General features: G+C 41.3%; 1 protein-coding gene across 1 annotated transcript in view; it reads left to right on the plus strand.

The window, feature by feature from the left end:
* The first annotated feature begins 17940 nt into the window (after positions 1–17940).
* The window catches only part of CLNK (cytokine dependent hematopoietic cell linker), a 168444-nt gene continuing 165147 nt past the window's right edge, over positions 17941–21237 (plus strand). Inside the window, exon 1 of the mRNA XM_033427875.2 lies at positions 17941–18095. Within this exon, the coding sequence (XP_033283766.2) occupies positions 18019–18095 (77 nt within the window). The 5' untranslated portion in view covers positions 17941–18018. The remainder of the gene's footprint in view (positions 18096–21237) is intronic.

Genomic DNA, 21237 nt, shown 5'->3' on the forward strand with positions numbered 1-21237 from the left:
ATTCTCACTTCAATACCTAAATTCAACCAATGTGAAGACAGATGGCATGCGGTCCTTTGCCCTGTCAATTTAGCGACGCTGGCAATGATTCAGGCCATGCGTGGATAGGGAGCAATTTTGCCTGAATGGTCTAAGAATACTACAGTTTTTAACCTCTGGGAAAAGTGTTTAGCAAACGACCTATAGCAGATTTGTGTGTGGGGGGGGTGGGGATGATGTCACATTCCTAGCCGGATTTGTCTAAACAAGGCTCTGCTCAAGATAAATGGCTAGCTATGGCCACCATTTTCATATAGAATTAGGAGACATAGCTATGCTGGCCTGGCAAGAGATTTGGCTAAGCGATTGGAACTTGGGTTACTGTCTTGGTTCTTCCCCCAACTCACCAGAGTGGTTGGTCACTTCACCTCAAAAGGACTCTACTTCTTCATTTTAAAGTTAGAGGTTTAGTCTATAGCCAATTCAGTTCAACTATTGCCGGGTGAGGCAAGGTGGGTTCTTGGTACTGTGATGTATTCAAAGATGAGAAACAACTGCAGTCAGCCTCAAGAAGTGTAAAATTTATTAAGATATATATACCCCTAAAGCTTATCTCTTGGTTCCCTCTACTAAAAAATCTCTTCTCTCCAGAGCTACGTTTGGCTGGATTCTTTTCACCACGCATGCTTCAGCTGAAATGTGACCTCTGCAAAGACTCAACCCCAAAACACGTTACCTAAAGAAACCCCCATCTCATACATCCCAGGCCACTCTCTGTCCTCTTATTCTGAATCGTTCATTCATTGCACAGTGCTTTCTTTTAAGTATTTCTTTCTCACTGGCATTTCACTGGGTACAGTAGTCTCTACCTGTCCCATGGCCTTCATAGGACAAAGCCACTGATGTTCTGGAGCCATCATGGTGCCAAAGCCAGGAAGGGACACCTGGAGACAGTAGGGACAAGTGAACCTGTCACCAGTGTGATGAGACTCTGCTTTTGTATTCAAATGGGTAATAACGATTATGATACCAACATGGAGGCATCATTGTGGTGATTAAATTATGCTTTTATGCAAAGTGCCTAGAACAATGTCTAGTATATACTGAGGTCTTAATTTTTCATGTTAACCCCTTCCTGGGGAAAAATAAGGTGACCTAAGCAATAAGTTCATATTTAATGGGTATTCATTCGTTGATAAACCTCTTATCATTTCTGTGAATAAAGAATTAGAGGAGTCTAAGGAAATTGAGCACAGATTTTAGGGAAAAGCTCTTTCGGCATTTACTACCACCTTCACCTCTGTGAATTCTAAAGAACTTAGGTGTGGATGCAACAAAAGTAGGCCAGGAGATAAAGCCAAAAGTCAGGAACCATGTTATGTTCAGAATAGCCCTTTACCTCTGACCTGTGAGCTATTACACTAAGTCCTGGATTTCCTTATGTTGGGGTCTGCCTTTCTGTGGGATGTGTCACGGTGGTTGGCCGAGGAAGCAGGGAAAATCTGAAGACCGCTTCTGGGAAAAAGAGACTTCCATGGGAATAGTCCCACCTGCTTTAGTTCCCCGGATATGACCAGATGTGTTTGAATGTCAGCTGTGTCTGTGTTTGAGATTTTTCCCCAGGAAGCTACTTCTTAGCAGCCAGGAAATTGTCCAACGGCGACACAGACCCAGGTGAAAGGGAGCATGCCTGAAATCCAGCAGGGGACAAGACTTAAGTTCAGCTAAGGTTCTTCCCCTTCCAAAAATGCCAGAGTGATGCAAAAGGGTGAACACAGCTACATGGGGGGCTCATAGGGTGTGTCCTGAAGGGAAAGGCAATTAACTTGAGGTGAGCCCCTCTCAGGGGCCTGCAGTCAGACTGCCCAAGGCACCCACATAAACAGGTGCTAAGCTATAATAAATCAGAAGTGCTGGAGCCAATTAACCCAGGTTTCGACACAGGAGCTCCCATACAATTAGTAAAAAATACAGAGATTTTGATCCATTGCAGGAGACAGTACCTTCAACCAGGAGTTTATAAAATAACACACCTACCATGATGGTGGTGGACAGCCTCCTGTGTTTCCGGCATGTTTATGTAAGTGGCACAGTGCAACTCCAGGCTTGACACCACCCTGAAACCAGCTGTGTGACAGGAGCCTGAACTTGGTTGGCAGTCACCACTGACTGAAAGGAAGAATCCCAACACCACACAATATCGGGATGCTTATCCAGGACCTGAAAATTTATTTATCACCTAAATTTGTTTTATTCAAAAAATTGCAAAAGAAAACGAGAGGAAGAATAATAGGAAAGTGGTAAGGTTAGGTCAGACTTTGCTATCTTTCTTTTTTTTTCCCTCCAACACATTGTCTTGGCTTTAGAGAGAGGAAGTAAATTAAGAATTAAACCTTTCACATAGAACGGTTATTCATCAGAAATCAGTTTCTCAAACAAAACTATAAATCAAATTTGCTCTGGGGTTGACTTGTGTCCCCCCCCCCGCAAAATTCATACATTAAAGTCCTAACCTCCAATGCCTCAGAATATGACCTTACCTGGAGACAAGGTCTTTAAAGAGGTAATCAAGTTAAAATGAGGTCATTAGGAAAAGCCCTAATTCCATGTGACTAGTGTGCTTAAAAGAAGGAAAAATGTGAGCCTTCCCTAGTGGTGCAGCTGTTAAGACTCTGCGCTTCCAATGCAGGGGGCACAGGTTCCATCCCTGGTCCGGGGACTAAGATCACATATTCTGCACCGGTGCAGCCAAAAGAAAAGGAAAAATGTGGACACAGACATGGGAAAATGCTGTGTAAAGATGAAGACGGCCATTTATCCTTCCCTCATGACCCTCAGAAGGAACCAACGCTGCCAACACCTCGATTCAGACTTTATCCTCCAAAGCTGCATGACAACACATTTCCGTTGTTTTAGTCACCCACCTTATGAAACTTTGTTATCACAGCCCCAGGAAACTAACACAGGCCCAGACCAAATTACCGACCACACACAATAGCGAACTAAATAAAATGGTTATTGCTTTAAACGCCTTATGCAGCAAAAGCTAATTGATAAAGTGGGTAAATTATGGAATCTCTCTAGGCTTCAGCATTCACAATTACAAAAGGGATTTAAACATATTTTCCTCACCTAATTATCAGGAAGATTTAGTAGAATAATGCCTGTACATTGCCCAGCACAGTACCTGGCATATAAGTAACATTTAATGAGTACTTATTTTAGTGTTACCTTTGGAACATATGATAAGTCAAAATCAGAGTTATATATCCAAGAAAATATAAACTTCTGCCTTTGAGTATATCTGAAATAATGTTGGAGTTCAACATCATTTCATATAAAACAGTAATTTGTATAAAACTAGAGTATCACGTGGCAAGCACCAAGAGAACAGCAGGCACTTGACAAGGACTTGCTGTCAGTTTAAATGAACCAGGATTAAGGTGGAGCAAAATTAAAATATACTGAGCACCTAATATGTGCCCCCAAACCTTGCTCCTTGTATTTACTGAACAAATGAACATCATTTTGTTCATTTCTTGGAATATCTCTAAAATAGAAATACTACTATCCCTCAATCACAGGCAGGGACACTAGTTGAGAAATAAACTGCAATTTGCTCAAGATCACATAACTGATGTGTAGTACAGCAAGAAGAGCCAGGCATTTCTTATCCCAAACCCCAAGTTTTCTCCATCACACATGAGGGATTTGGTCCATGTGACTTGTGGTGGGGGGCGGGGGGTCTCAGAAAGCCATTGGCAGCATCAAGTCACAAGATAATCCGTGTTTCATGTGTATGTGAAACAAGACAAACAAAACCCGTATGCTTCCATGTTGCTCAGCAAAGCTTCAGGACGCTCTGGTAATGTCAAAGTGCCATATGAGGATACTGTGTGTCTTTAAGGACGCTCTTTGGGTTGGGAGACCTCAGCCTCCTGTAGTTTTGTTCATTGCACTTGAACTCAAGAAGAGGAAGTCCCTCCCTTACACAGGTCACACCACCCAAGTTCTGTGGCTGCATTTCACAGGAAACCAAACCTAAAACGGACCTAGGAGGAGCTTTCTGCTAAAGGACACTGCTTACCACTGAGAATATTTTAACCCCCTGCCTCTTGGATTACCGGCTGCTGGACTTCTCCGTGATGCTGCCACAGACCCCCGACGCAAGGGACATCTCAGCACCAGGCCGTTTGCGATCCCCACGCTGTTCAGGTAAACTACGTAGGCCAGCCTCGTCTGAGTGGTCATCTCACTGTCATAGAGGATCATTAAGAAAGAGCTGATGTCAAGAATAAAAGGTTTTTCTAACATGGAATGCTGGCCCTTCTATAAAGCATCTGACGGACATAACGAAAGCCAGCTCCCTTCATCAGTTTTTAAAGATTCCTTCCTCTGCTGGAAGAAGGAATCAAGATACTGACCCATAAAAATTGAAAGATGAAACGTTTTCAATCTTCCCTTCCTGGAGCTTGAACCCCCTAACTGTTGGCTACTAAAAATCTGAAGACCAGGCTAGTTGCTGGCTTTCTTGGCTGACCTTCATTACGACAGCCATCTAGAAAGGCAGCCTCTATCCAAAGTGGGCCATTGAAAGTAGAAGTTAACTCCTGGAGCCTCTGTGGGTGTATATTTTTCAAATGTTCTAAATTGAGATGGTTTTCTTTCTGTGTTGGTCTGGAGGAGTGTGGACTTTTTAATCATACTAACCATTTTCCCTCTGCAGGGGTGAGGAACCCAAGCAGGAGAGTGAAGTTGGGGTGAAATGCCTACCCTCTATGGGTACCAGGAGGTATCTCTTCTAGATGCCTCTTCTTCTCAGAGAGAACAAACAAATAGTAAGCTGGAATAAGACAGAAAAGAGAATAAGTGTCATCCAAGTATCTATACTTTAAAAGATACTGATGTAGCTGAACTTTATCAGAACTGATTTTATTACAATGTACCAATGTTACTTACCTAATTATCTCCCTCAGCGATGCTGTTCCTTTGGATTCCCAAGGGCCACCCAAACCACAGGGAATAGTCATTTCAAAAATCAGGAAATCAATTGTAAGTCAGGCGAACTGGAGGTCAGCAGAGAAACGACAAAGCTTCAGAAATCCTCTGAGAAACTTAAGATAAAACTTTCCCTAGAGAATCAAGAAGGGCAACTGGTGTTTATTTAACTATGTCTCTTGCCAACCAGTCTATGCACATGAGCTCATTTAACCCTTATACCCAAACTTGAGACTTAGATATTGTTTTCCCTATTTACAGAAGAAGAACTTGAGTGGTCCAAGTTAATGTCCAAGGTTGTCCAATCACTAATATCAGTAACAGAATTCAAAACTACACTGATTTGCACCTGGTTCTCACTAATATGAACGGTGGCCACTGTTCCTTTGCAGCTTCACAGAGTTCACCTCGAGTCCATTCCTGGCATCTTTGACACCAGCCCTCCTAGTGGTGACATTATTTTTTCTTTTCTCCAAGGAGCCCTCTCAGATGATTCTGTGAATAAAACCATTATAAAACCAAAGCTTATGGTTTTCTGTACCATCTGGTCACCCCTGGCTTTATACCCAGGACCCCATCTCTAGCTCACTTTGCCATGAGTCAGGTGTTATCTTGGAAAGACAGTAGGATTTAACATCTGACTACATTGATTAGGATCCAAACTCTGTAGCTTGACCATATATGCTACCTTATTCCCTGAAATCCTCAATTCCTGCATCTTCATAATGGAGCAAGATCATATCACTTGTATTGACAACTCTTTAGCTTCAATAATATAATATCTATATTAAATGACATATGGTATATATTTAATACTTAGTAAGTGCTCAATTAATGTTGGCTCTTTCTCCATTACTTTCCTTTCCTCACCCTACATCAACTCTGGCCTTCTTCCTAAAACGTGCTCACAATTAGCATGGAATTTATTAATACAGATAAATTTATGAATATTTTATTTTAATAATCTCATTAGAGAATAGTAATATAACACAGTTACATAGCCTTGTAGAATTGACAGAGTCTTTGGACACTTTTTTTTAATTTAATGATCTTAACTTAATGAAGTAGGCAGAGCAATATTAGATGTTGAAACTGAGGCTCAAAAAGTTGATGAGGATGGACAGTATGGTGACATGGAGAGGAGGCTTTGAGATCAGTCAAAAGTGAATATGAATGTGGTGTATGACTTCATTATTGTTTGGGGGTAAGTGGCTTAACCTCTCTGAGCTTTGGTTAGCTTTGGTTGGTATTTTGTAGTTTGAAACTGGGTGGATTAATACATGCTATGGATTGCTATGAGGATGAAAGTGAATGTATATATTGTGTCTGACACAGAGGAAACATTCAGGAAATGGATAAATGGCAGCTGTACAGTGTTGTTGCCAAGGTCACAGCAAGTAGCTGAGCTAGATCTGGCAGTATCTTTTTATGAATACCATCACATAAAGCAGTGAGATTCACCTTCGCACGTAGTTGCCAAGGTCTACCAAGACCTGAGCTCTGTACAGTTGCTCCAAGCTGTGCCTACCCGTCCTAGCATGAGAAAGAGAGAATGGTCAAAAGGGGTGAATTACTAAACAGAGATAATTAATTGAATCTAATTATATTTAAGATTTTTAACAGATTAAACATAATTCTCAGTGATTTGGGGAAGTAAGTTATCAATAAGACTGAGAAACATCAGGTTATAAAGGTTAGATATGAGTAGCTTAGTAAAGAAAAATAATCATGAAAAACAGACTTGTGGGAAACAGCGATCATAGAAATTTTTTGTGATTTTTGTTTCTTTTTGTTACTTTTGTGGACAGGATACTTTGGGAATCATCACCATGTTTATTCAACTTAATTTTAATCATGCCCTCCAAATAGCAATGACCATTTGAGTGCCTGCTATGCACTGGACGGTGCATACTCACTCTTTCTCATTTTTTAGTAGATATACTTATTCTTACTCTATAAAACAGGATACCAAGGTTCAGAGAAACTCCATACATTGTCGATTTCACACCGGAACGAGAAGCCAGGTCTATGGAAATCCCAAGCCCCTGCTCTTTGCACTGAACATCATCAATGCCCTGCTGGATGTATTCAGAATCATGATCACAGCATCACTTTCCTTTCAACTAATCAAAAGCATTTTAGGACTCCCAGATATACCATAAGCAATAGTAAAATATGTATGTGAGTTTTGTTTTTTGTATTTCACTGGTGATGCTAACTGAAACATTGTTTCCCAAACACCTAAGCATGGGAATTAGAATTCTACCATGTTTAAATGGCTCTGTGCATAGCTGTTTGCCCTACAAACTACGATGAACCAAAAGGTCTGGACATAACATGGAAGTTCAATATCCATGTGCATGAGGGCACAGCCCTTAATTGTGGTGTCTTCGCTGTTGAATTTAGCATGAGATAGAGATGAAGCATGGCTAGTAGCCCAAGCCCAGCCTCTGAGAGTGTCGAGCTTTTGTGGAGTCCCCAAGGATCTGCATTTCATCATCAACTTTGCAGATTCAGAAGACTAATTTTATGCAGGGAACTCAGAGTTCATGGGACTTCAGGACATTGTCTCACTCTGGTATTCTGGTGTATACATCCATGTTCTGTGACTTCATTCAAGTGTTAAAGGAAGCAACCTAAATGTCCATTGACACATAAATGGATAAAGATGTGGTGTGTGTATGTGTGTGTGTGTGTGTGTATATATATATATAATGGAATATTACTCAGCCATAAAAATGATTGAAATAAGCCCATCTGCAGAAACATGGATGGACCTAGAGATTACCATACTAAGTGAAGTAAGCCAGACAGAGAAAGACAAATATCATATGATGTCACTTATATGTGGGATATAAAAAAAAAGATACAAATGAACTAATTTACAAAACAGAAAGAGACTCACAGACATAGAAAATAAACATGGTTACCAAAAAGGAAAGGGGGGAGAGATAAATTAGGAGGTTGGGATTAACATATACACACTACTGCATATGAAATAGGTAACTAATAAGGACCTACTATATATACACACATATGCATACATACAAACACATATATACATATATATGTATATATATTCTTTTTCAGATTCTTTTCCCTTATAGATTATTATTAGTACAGTTCCCTGTGCTATACAGTAGGTCCTTGTTAGTTATCTATTTTACTGTATATAAAATAGATAACTAATAAGACATTGTAAAACAACTATACTTCAATAAAAAATAAAATAAAGTATATTTTAGTTTTAAGTTCCCTCCCAGGAGGCAAATCTACAGAGGATATCAAATGCCTGTCAGAAGTTGAGAGCCAAGTCAGAGCTGTCAGTGCAATAGCTGGATTTGCCCAGCTACTGATGATCTGATGCCTTGATAGGCACCTGGGAGCCAGTCTGCTTATGAATATTCACAGAGCAGGACACTCTTACTCCTGGGCAAGTCCAGGGATCTCCTGAGCAGCTCCATCTCTCTGGTACTTCCCAGAGAACACCTCCACACTCTCCTTATCCCAAACTCCTACTTCTGTTCCCAAGCTCTCTCTACTAAACCACCACATCCATCCTTTGAGAAATAGATAACCTGGGTTTGAATTCAGACTGTTACTTGCTGGCAGGATGACTTTAGACAAGTTATTTAACTTCTCAGAACTTTAGGTTATCATTTATAAACTGGAATTGCAATACCTACCTTCTGAATTTGTGGTGATAAGTGAGATGCAGTATGTAAACAATATAGTGCATATTATAGTGTCTAGCAATTATTAAGTGCAAAGTAAATGATGGTGGCTATATTAATCACTTTTAGCACAGTTATGAGTTTATGAGTCATGAGTTTATTTTATATTCAGATGAACCGTCATTAGAATCTTTGGGGGTTTGTCTCTTCTTAAGGATTTTGATCTAAAGAAGTCCTATTTTGAGGTGATTTCTACAGAAAGTTAATCTCATCATTTTTGCATTTATTTTAGTCAGCCATTTATCAAAGTCTTGGTAGTATCTTCCAACTCTCGAAATGTATTACTCCTCTGAAAAACACAAAGATTTCATGAAAAAATGGTAGAAATTCCTTTAGAATACTTTCCTTGCCAATTACATATCCTGCATCCTTCATGGTACTGATGCATAGAACTTACTCAATAATTATCTGTTGAACTAGACTTGTCTAACAGTTTATAATTTACAAAATACTTTCACTTCCATGATCTCATTTGGTCTTCAGAATCATCCTTTGAGCAAAGGAGCATGAGGATTTATATCCCCACTTTTCTGATTAGAAAAAAAATGAGGCTCAAGTTGTACAATTCACTGTACAGCTCAACGTACCTGGGTTTAGAGACCTGCCTCACATCTGGCTAGGGGAGTGATCCTGAATAGAAGAAGGGACAAAGAAAGCATTAATTACATGGAGGAAGTTCAACTCAGAAGTTACGTTCTAAATGCATTGAAGTTACAAAGTAAGTGATGATCTCATCTTAATCCATATTGTGCATTTGTTCCCTTGACAGATTTGGCTCAAGAGGACTCTCCCTGAAAAAAATGACAGAATTGTTCAGTATTGAAAAATCTGGGTCACTTGGATTGTTGCCTTACAATGGAATATAAATTAAACAGGATGTCCTACATAGGGTTCTGGCATTCAGTAAATGGTGTCATCACCATCATCATCATCATCATTATTATTATTAAATTATATTACTCTTAGTCCTGGCTTTTCATGCCTCTTCTTTGGATTTTTAAGTTTCCCTCAAACTTCTTTGAAGTCCTTCTTATGGTGAAACAGTTCCTCAGAAATGGTTAGTATACAGCAGGTGTCTTGTAAATGACTGCTTAAAGAAAGACGGTGCTTTCACCATTGGACTTGAGATGTTCATGGGAAGTAGGCTGGCCTGTAAGTTGTGATTGATAGATAAATAGATAGATCCATCCCTGAATCTCAGTTTATTTTCTTATATCTTTCTTTTCTCTAAAATTTGCCTTCAGTTCTGCCCCAATGCATTAATCAATCAATGGAGAATTCATCACAGTTGGGGATATTCTGATTAATCTAGGCCTGGCAGTACCTGCCCCTAATCAGCATGCTTCTAGCATCATTTATGAGAGCTAAATGAAAAAAGGGGCAAGGTAAACAGTTAAACTTTGAAAAAAATAAGAAAACATCAAACTAGGCTCTTGGTAATCTACATTTTATTTTCCTACAGCTTCATTTTTTTGAACAGTTAAATAACTTTAATGATAAGAGAGCAGAAAGAGAAAGGATGGGGGGAAAGGAAGAGGAAATTAAGGAAGAAGGAAGGGAGGACAGAGGGAAGAAAGGCATACGTGAAAACAAAATGAGTGAATGAGGAAAAGAGATGATAAAGAAAGAAGCTATTTACTACAAAATAAGGGGGAGACGGAAAAGAAAAAAATCTTACTACTGAAAGAAGGCAACGCTTTCTGCAGAAGAGAAAAGGAGATGGCTTTTGAAAACAAAAGCACCAAGAGTGATAAATTCCGAAATGATAGATTGCATCAGTTCATTAAGGGTGTTTTCAAAATCATTTAAAATAAAAAATGGATGCACATGAAAATGCCTTGAGATATTTAAGGGAAGTTACTTGTTACCAAGACAGTTGCAAAATCTTTTCCTTAATATATGCCCATACTTAATAGCAGAAAAACTAGGAAAGAAATCTCCCATATCCCTCAAGAAAAATCTATAATAACAATCCATTTGACTTCAAATGCCTCCATTCATTGGAAATGCAATAAAATTAAATGCTATATTTAATTAAATTTAGCTGATTGGTCTGACCAGGGTATAGAATTAGAAATCCAATCAGCATATATCTTTCTCTAAGTATGAGTATCTCTAAAATGTAACTTTCTAATTTGTGATAAGAAAATAGAGGAAAATTACATACAGTTGTGACCAAATTAATAAATATCTGCATCTGAGAAATCTTGGTTTCAACATGTTTGCTCAAAATTCGTGCACCAGGCGTGCGTGTGCACTCACACACACACTTCCTGGCCCTCTTCCCAAAATATACACATTTCACACCCTCCCTCAACTCCAAATGACAACCACCACTGTTCATATGTTAGTTGTGATTGTTCAGGGAATCAGATGTATGTTGCATGTATTTTATATTAATTTCTTTTCTTGTTTTAATGGGAAAAAGCATCAACCCTTAATTTAGACCCTCTCCTCCAGCCTTGACCCAGGTTTAGCTGCCCAGCTACGTCTTGGCTTTATGACTGAGTCTAATATCTTCTTCAACAATTCTTAGTTTGCTTCTGGTCATTTCCTATATTTATTTAGGTACATTGTCATTATTAGAATGATGTTTCTTAAACTATGCAATAAACAGAGGCCAGTATTTTTATAGGCTTCATCTTCGAGGAATAAGTGAGAAATGTTTGAGAGCAAAAAAAAATGTCCTTACTATAAAAAGCATTGTTTTCCCCTCATGAAATATTAATTTCAGATCAGGTTGAAATGCAGCAGAAATATTTATGATAAAAATGTCTCTTTGCAAGCTCAGTTTGGTAGCATGGGTGAAGTCCCTGTGGAGAACAGTTCTCCAGGATAACAAGGAAATATGATTTTTGCTTTACTTGTTTCCAATTGTTTAAACTGTTTATGATACCATAGGGGTATTAATTATTTTTGGATTAAGAGCCTCCCCAAAATCCAGTTTATTTATTTAAAAAAGTCTTTCTTTCCTAACACATCCACTGAGACCCCAGGTGGGTTATGGGCTCAGAAACGGCCATTCTGTTTTAATGCCCATATTTAATGTACATTCTTTGGAGGTCTTAAGCATGCTCCCAGTCTGTAGAATCCTGTTTCCTTTATTTCAGTTTTCTGAAATATTGATGTGTTTTAACCATCAAATCCATGGCCTTTACCAAATGCTTTTCAACCTACAAAGTGAGCTAATTATTGGGATCATCATCTCCAAAATGGTGGGATTATTTGGCCAAAATGGATGATTAGGGCAGGAACTCCTTTACTCTCAGGACCTCAGCCATGTTGTGCACCTGTCTTTGACATGACCCTCTTTATACCTTGAGGGGGGTGAAAGAGCCTTATAGGGAGGCAACATAGGATGGAACTGTGTTTCTCAAACTGGGGTTCATTTTGGACCTCCAAGGAGCCCCAGAAGCCTAGGGGCCTATAAACCCCATGGGAACTCTATTCTTGAAATCAAACCATAGATTTCTATGGCAAAATTAATCATGAGCATATTCCAGCTCTTTTGCTTAGGCTTTGAAGCCTGGTGTACATTCAAGCAATTTTAGCACTCAGCTTGGTATTTATGATTAGATCTGCATTGGCTTCTACCTTTTAATGCAGTCAGTATTTTCCCTTGTTGGAGAAGTGAACAGGCATTATGAAAAAAGGTGGCCTCCTTACGTGGACACCTCGAGGGCCCAGGGTCTCTTCTTACCCAGTCGCTTCCCTACCGTGGGACCTTGCAGGCACGGTGTGGTTTCTTGGTGCAGGCAGGATGCAGGCAGCATCCCCAGGGCAGAGCCAACTCTGGACATGTTAGTATCATTTGTAGTAAGTGCCCTGCTGTGACTGACCGATGGCACCTGAGCGTCACTTCCCTTTGACAGCAAGAGCCGTGCTTTGGCTTTATTTCTGTGGCTAACTAGGAAGAGAACCTGAAATCAATGCCTCTGTTCCTATAGAAAATGAATGTGCAAAACACAATGAGATTTCCCCATTTCTGGGGCACCACAGCCTCTCGAGGTCCCTGAGTGAAGGCAAGAAAGGCAGGCATCTAATGATGCTCTTTTATCTCAGATCATCTCTAGATCCTGAAGCTTCCTGGAGAAAGACCTGCAGGCCTGGGGGACTCCTTAGCCTGGAAGTCCTTCCCCCTACCTCCCATTATCATGCCCCAAGTAGGGGTCAGGGTTACTTGAAGCTTTGATTGCTGTCTTTGAGACATTTGAGAAATTGCTGTCTGGTGGCTTTTCCCACTCTCACCTGTGTCATAAATTTTGGGATGTGGTAGATTTCCTTTCAACATTTCACTGAAAATTAACTCAGAAATAGCTCTAAATGTATGGAGGATTGTTGATGAGCGGTGGCAGTTCCTGTATTTCCATTTAGGATGAGCTTAGGACTGCAAGGAGAATGGAAGTGTGGTTATCTGGTATTTTCCATAAGGGTAAGAAGTGTCGGTGAGTGGTGAGTGCAGACGGAAATGAGTGGCCTGATGTTCTTATATCCACTTCCTCTGCCTCACTGCCCGTTAAAATACCTGAGGCATTTTTAAAATACCAATACCTGAGCTCTAGCCCAGAAGAACTGACTCAAACTTTTGGAGCCATCAATATTTTTTAAAGTTTCCCAGGTCATTCTGATAAGTATGAGGATCCATGCTTCCCTCACCTGGTGGTCATGAACTACAGGTAAGCACTTCTCATTTCTGGAGACTAAAACCCAAAAGTGATATACGGCATTTAATTAAGCTTAAAAGTTTAAGTTAATGTGAATCACCATTTCTCTATGTCTTAGATACCTTATGTTCTCATGTAATCCTAACAAGAGCCCTACAGATGGCTGCTGGGTTACACCCATTTTAAAGATAGCAAACTGAGGCTCAGAGCAGGTAGATAGGTATCTCAACATGTAACTAAAACATTTCAAGGCCAATGGTTTGCAGTACCAACTTGTAGAGCAGGCTACCTACCACCTGTGAATGTTCAATTTGGTTTTGTATAAAATAAGGATGATAATACAGATCATATCGGGTTACTGTGATAGAAGCTGAGGACACATAGTCGGTGTTCAATGTTCATTCCATTTGTTTTTTTAAATACGCATGTCAGGAAGGGACAGGTCTTATCTTTTCTATAATATGTTACGTTTGTAAAACCTATGGGCATGAAATTCTGTCTGACTCACCACATCCCATTCTCACCACATCCTTTACAAAGTGACTAAGATCAGATAAGACCGTCGCATTCTCAGACAGGACTTAGACATTCTGAGTAGAGCAAAGAGCTCTTCACCTTGTGGAGTGCTATCCATTCTGTCGTGCTGATGACACCATTTGGCTGACTCATCTTCTGATATGGGTCACTAAGTCCCCAAATTTTGCTTTTCAAATGCCAGCAAAGTTGGACTCTCTTCATGACATTTTAAAATTATTTTTGTACAATAGAGTGCTCACCTCTCTCAAAAGCTGCTAGTAAAATATCTCCTTTGAACTTTTATTAAGATTTTAAAATACAAACCTAATAAACACTGATGTTGCAGATTGAATAATTTACAAAGGTTTAGATATAAAGCAAAAGCTAAGAATTCCTTCCCCAGCGTCTTCCCTGACCATCGCTGATGCCCTAGGTGTTCACACTTTGTCAAAGTCTTTCTGCAATTTTGCTCTGCAAGGAGCTCTATTAGAGAAGACGATAAAATGTGAGAAACATAATAACCTACTTCCAACTTTTTAAAGCCATTTTCTATCACCAAGTAGGGAGGGATTGTAGTTTTTAAATGGAACTTTTTTGAGGAATCTGAGCTGGAAGAAACCTATTGGGTCCAACCTGTTCATTATTCAGATGAAAAAAAATGAGGCCCAGAACATTCCAAATGCTTTGTTCAAGGCTACACCGTGGATGGCCAGAGCAGCGTGGGAAAGCAGCTTCCCCGGCCACCTCCCTGTGGCCAGTACTGCTTACTGATCCAAGGCAGCAAGCCTTCGAGGAAACTGTCCTGTACCTTGCGATTCCTTCACTCTGTACATAAGCGCTAGCCAAGAACCAGGCACACGGGGAGCCCTCTATAAAGATCTACTTATTTTATCTCATTTCAACACAACTTTAGCCCTGCTGGTCAATGCACTGAAAGGAATGAAGAGACTATATATGTAAGACATTTAAAGTCATAAATGCTCCCAAAGTCGGGAAGGGGCTGCAAATTGACCTGTATGACTATAATCAAGTCACCTCATTCCTCTAAACAGTAATATCCACAAATCAATGTCAATAACCCGAGATACCCAGATATAACATGACCAATGTTAAAACGACTTGCAAACTTTGTTATGCAAGGAATTGCATATCTGTATTTCCATAATGTTTATAGTTTGTAAGGTATTTTCAGAGGTACCAGCTTATTTCACACTTAAAATAATACCAGAAAAGGATCATATGGACATTACCATTTATAAATGAGGAGATGCCAGCAGCTGCTACAAGGTCCAGTGCTGGTTAATGACAGCACTGGAACCGAACAGAGTCCCTCAACTTTCAGTCCAGGACTCTTCCAGTATTTGATGTCCATTGTTTGTATTACATTGATGAAGTCCTCTTCCCCACCCCCATGGACAAGACAACTTACAAAGAGGCCACGAACTAGATAACTCCACACCCTATCCATACAGAATGGTCAGTGAATGAGTACCTAACAGCAGCCTCCCCTTTCCCTGTGTCATTCATTGACCTAGAAGCACATGGTGAGAGATGCTGTGGGGTAGAACACAGGGTGTCTAAGGACCTGGAGCTTAGTCCCAGTTCTTTAGTAACTTTCCTGCAGTTACTGGTCCAAGATCTCACGGCTCAAGTCCAGATCCCATCCTTTGTCATACATGGTCCTTGACAACCAAAATCCAAGGGACCGGGACTTCCCTGGTGGTCGGGTGGGTAAGACTCCTTGCTCCCAATGCAGGGGGACTGTGTCGATCCCTGGTCGGGGAACCAGGTTCCACATGCCACAACTAAAGATCCCACATGCCACAACTAAAAACATGCCGCAATGAAGATCCCACGTGCCACAGCTAAGACCCAGTGCAGCCTAAATAAATAAATAGATAGATATTTTGTAAAAACCCAGTGGACCTTCCTAAGCTTTTTTCCACATGCTACCAACATCCAAGCTGCTGGCCTCTGTGGTCCCACCAAGCTGTGCAAAGCCTCCATATCACACTATGTATTCTAATATCTTCACATCTTTGCAAATGGCACCCCATTGGCCCAGAACACCTTCCCTAATTCTAAGCCAAGAAGATGCTGACATATTCTGCAAGATCCAGCTTCAGTATGATCTCCTTCATGAAGATTCCCCTGGCTGTCCAAGGTAGAGCTAGGATTCATTTTGTTTTGTTTTATCTGCATGTTTTATAAAGCACTTTGATAATAACCATCATGGGGGATGCAGAATCTACCTTAAACTGATTTTAGGCATGATTGGAGGGAAAGGGATGTTTCTTATTCGGCACAATATTTGAACAAAGTTAGTTTTCAGTCAATGGCGATTGGAGAGATGAAAGGATGAATGGATGGACACATGGGTGGCAGAATGATCTAGGAGTGTCTCAACTCAATGGGCAGTATGGTGACTGGCTAAGAAGTGGAATGTTTGAGTCCTGTGGATCTGGGCTTTTATTGCAGATGGGTGATCTTGGGCACATAATTTAACCTCCATGAGTCTCATTCTCTTTAACAGTGAGATCCACACTCCATGACACTCAGCTGAGAGCCCCAGGAGGCTGATGGATAGGAACCATGCCAATGGCTCCGCACCCTTGGCTTCCTGTTGAGTTTGGCCAATGGGAAACGGCAGCAGCAAGATATTCAGGGCAGGAGGAGCCTGAGATGCATATCTTTATTCTGCCCTCCAGAGCCCCCTCCCTGCGGGTCCCTCAATTAGAAGCCACAGTTCTTTTCCCACCAGCCCTCTTTCTGGGTTCACATGACCACTGGCTCCCCAGACGCCTCCAGGTTCAGATATGGTAACAGGCCCCTCAGGTCCTTCACTGTCCTTTGTGGATTCCCTACACTCTGCCCACATTGTTTTTTGTTTTTTTTTTCTTTTTACATCTTTACTGGAGTATAATTGCTTTACAATGGTGTGTTAGTTTCTGCTTTATAACAAAGTGAATCAGCTAAACATATACATATATCCCCATATCTCTACCTTCTTGCGTCTCCCTCGCTCCCTCCCTATCCCACCCCTCTAGGTGGTCACAAAGCACCAAGCTGATCTCCCTGTGCTATGCGGCTGCTTCCCACTAGCCATCTTTTTTTTTTTTTTTTTTTGCGACACGCGGGCCTCTCACTGCTGTGGCCTCTCCTGTTGCAGAGCGCAGGCTCCGGACGCGCAGGCTCAGCGGCCATGGCTCACGGGCCCGGCCGCTCCGTGGCATGTGGGATCTTCCTGGACCGGGGCCCGAACCCGTGTCCCCTGCATCGGCAGGCGGACTCTCAACCACTGTGCCACCAGGGAAGCCCTAGCCATCTATTTTAGGTTTGGTAGTGTATATATGTCCACGCCACTCTCTCACTTTGTCACAGCTTACCCTTCCCCCTCCCCACATCCTCAAGTCCATTCTCTAGTAGGTCTGTGTCTTTATTCCCGTCTTACCCCTAGGTTCTTCGGTCTTTTTATTAAACTATTCTCATATGACCCAATTTGAGGGTGCCATCTGTTTCCTGCTGGAACCTCAACTGATCCCATGGGTAATATCCTTTATAACGCCTAGCTTCTCTGTGTAGATTAAATGTGATTATTGATGTAAAGCCCTTATTGAATACTCCCAGGGTCTCTGCTGCTAATTTATATGGTAAATGGGGCTAATCATCTCTCCTACGCAAGTGAATACAAGCCACAAATAAAATGTTGTGTCCTATGTGAAGCGGTATATAAATGTAACTTCCAATAAATATTTCATGGCAAAGTCGCACTTTGAAAAGAAAAGCATTCCTTCTGCTACACGTACGTGGACTCCCCAGAGCAGAGCCTGGGCTAACACGCCTTGAGTGCCCAGGGGAAGCACACAATTGCAAGCCAGGGAAAACCAGGCTCGCTCAGGATAGGTTTGCTCAGCTCCCTGAGGCAGATGGGATGAATGCTGACAGAAAGAGGACAGCATGTCAGGGAAGAAGTCCCCTCACCCACCCATTCCCAAAATAAACCAATTATCGACCTGGATTGATTCTCTTTCTGTCGTTTCCTCTAAGCTGGCACCTGTATCACATTTTAACAGGAAGCGACAGAAGCATGTTCACCAGAATTAAAACATGATGGGTAAGGCCCAGTAATGAGCTCGCTTTTGTTTCCACAGGCTGAGTTGAAGTTCCCTCTCATTTGCTGGGTGCCAAGAAAGATGAACAAGCAGTAAGTACCGCGATGTTGCCCTGAGCACGAATCTCCCATCTCGTAGTGGGGAACGGAGTCAGCTGCTGGAAGAGCACTAAGGATGCAATGTACCCCCGTGGGAAGGCCGGGCTTGAGGATGTGTGAGTGTCTAGTAAATAGCTGTCCCACTAACAGAGATTTTTTGCAGGCAGTTCCCTTGTTCTCCCCCAGCCCAGCTGGGGATGTGGGATTAGGCAGAGACTAGATAAACAGGACCAGAATGCCAGGAGGGCACCCAGAAATGCCATCCGTCACCTCCCACCAGGGTGTGGAATGAGAACTAACAGAAGAGCAGTTTGCACACTTATTCCTGCAGCAGAGAGCCTGGAATCCAACTTTCTCTTTGTGGAACACCCAGAGGGGGCAATGTGGTCGGTTTAGGATATCTAAATGTGTAGCTGAATCAGCAAAACTTTCATCCCATTCCAGATGATTATGAGTATTATAAAAAGATAGCTGGCCTCCAAGTTTTAAGAGATATTTATGATGAAAACAAAGGACCTTTCAATGGAGAAAGTTGGGTACACTAATTTTAAAATTGATCTACTCATCTATGTATTTGCTTTATTTGCCAATTGGAAAGGTAGCACTGTTTTTCTCCTCTGCGTAAAATGAGCAGTCGTGTGAGAAACACGAGTTTCAGAGGCAGGCAAACCTAGTGTCAATCCCTTGCTTTTCCCTGTCATTTTATAGCTGTACAATATTCAGGAAGGTACCTGATACCCTGGATATTAACCCTCCCTCTGGGAAGTAGGATCTGGCCTGGAGAGGAGGACAGCCTGGCTTCTGGGTGGATCCCCGGTCCTAGAGGAAATCTGGGGGTGGCCCAGGGTAACCAGGTGATGCCTGGGTGTCACAGGTGGGCCCTAGGCACGTGCTTGTTTTCCAGGGTGACAACAGAAGCAGCAGCCCAAGCATTAGACTCATACCCCTCTTTGGGGGCAAAGTGGGGTTACTTTGACAATCTAGGCAATATTTGCTACAGGTTGCCATCTGGCTTTGAGGTCATGTATCCCTGCCTTTCAGTCCTTGCTTCTGTTTCTCTCTGTGATTCCACCCTGTGCCAGCTGTCTCCTTCATAAAGAAGAGGCATCCCCGTTTCGTGACTCTAGGTAGATTTGTTTTTCACCCAGACTGTGGCCCCTTGGCAATTGCTCTCATCAAGCTTCCCAAAGTGTAGTTTTATGAGTTCAGCTTTAGAGTCATGTCAGATATGAAGCTACCAATACATAGACCAGAAAACAGACCAAATCATCATAATTTCATAAACAGTAGTTTTCTCCTCTAAGGATGCTGATTCCAAGTCTGTACTTTCACAAGATCGCCAATTGATTAATAGCCACATTAAAGTTTGAGAAGCATCTGACTGTAGAGCAATGGTTCCCAGAGCTGTCTCCATCCTGGCACACTGCAGAAGTATCTCCAATATTCGTCAAGATATGACTCAGAGAAGGCAGTTACGTATGAGATGTTGCATGGGCGTAAATTGGAAATTTGCTTCCCTCCCCCTCCACAGACACACACACACACACACACACACACACACACACACACAAGCACACATACACAAATACACACACCATACATACACACAAGTTTTTGTTTTGCTATATCTTGGGGGGAGCAATCCTTCCTCTGTGAAAATCATTAACCCAGTTAATTCAAGGCAGTAGATTTTAAATCTGACTGAACATTAGAATCATCAAGGAACCTCTAAACAACAGCAATTTCAGTGACTTTCCCAGATCAAAGAAGTCAGAATACCTGGACAGTGGGCCATTCTTTTAATGCACAACTGAGTCTAACCTGCAGTTAGCCTTGCAAAATGCTTGTCTAAGATGTCTGACAATTCTATAACCTAGAATTCTGATTTTATAAAGTGAAATTCTAAATGGCCTTTTTAACTATGGCTAATTCCTTACTCTCTCCCATTGGGCACTTTTACAGAGAAGGAATGAATAAACACAAATGAAAGGATGATATAGAAATAGATTTATGTATTTATACACATGCACACACGTATGGGTACACACACACAGTACGAGCATTTGCACATGCATTTCCCTTTAAATGTATCAGTTGGGTCAAAAGCATTTACTGAATAGTATACACTGCACTGGGCACTGAGCTAGGCACCTCCATTATAAAGATGAATAAGATCTAGTCCCTGCCCTCAAAGAACATTAGCCGTACATTAAGCAAAGCAGTTTAGTATTATGTTGAAAGTGATGGGAAAACTCCACAAATGCTATGGAGTCTGGCTGTCCCGATTCTAAATTGCTTCTGAAATTAGCAAGCTATTCTGCATTAACGGTCTCTGCAACCAAACTCAAAGCTTCCTTAGCAATCAATTAAACTACGTAAAGCCTCATTCCTTGGAGCATATCGGTGGAGTTAGAGTAGACTGACCAGACCAGCCCACTGCCCATTACGCCCTCAGGGCTAGTTACGGGAGTCCTGGGCTTGGTTTCCAGTATCTCTCCATCATTCTGGACAGAACAGATAAGAACCGTGGTGCTGCGGTTCTGAGTGTTCTGGAAGAGACCACTAGAGTGATCGCTTCTAGGCCTTTCCAGTAAGCAAACGCCCTCGCTGGCCAGGCTCCTTTGGGAACTCAAGAGGAGGACGCCCTCTGACCTCCCGGATTGGGGACTGATGGGGGAGCCAGAGCCCCCAACTTTGAAACATACTGAGACGGTATAACACTAAACTCACTTTGTTCACTGTTAAAATGATTCCTAGTTCCCATAGAAATTTCAGAAAATATACCAAAGTACCAAGAAGAAAATGAAAATCACCAATTACCCTATTAGCACCCAGAAATAACCACTATTTTGTTACCGATTCCTTGTCATTGTTCTATATCTTTGTGTAATATTTTGAAATCCCAGGAAGCCTACTTTTAAAACTTATGTTGTTTTCAGTTTTTCATTCAATAATACTGCTTTATATTATAAACATTGTCCCACATTAGTAAGTCCTCTTCAAAAGCAAGGTGTTTTAAGTCTAGTGTTTAAATACGGTTCACAATCTCTTAGCCATAATTTCAAAGTCAAAAGTTTTCAAAATACTGAAAATTTTTCATAACTAATTTGATGACAAAACTTGACCTACGATGAGG

Source organism: Orcinus orca, chromosome 4 (genome assembly GCF_937001465.1).
Source record: "Orcinus orca chromosome 4, mOrcOrc1.1, whole genome shotgun sequence".
Taxonomy (NCBI): Eukaryota; Metazoa; Chordata; class Mammalia; order Artiodactyla; family Delphinidae; genus Orcinus; species Orcinus orca.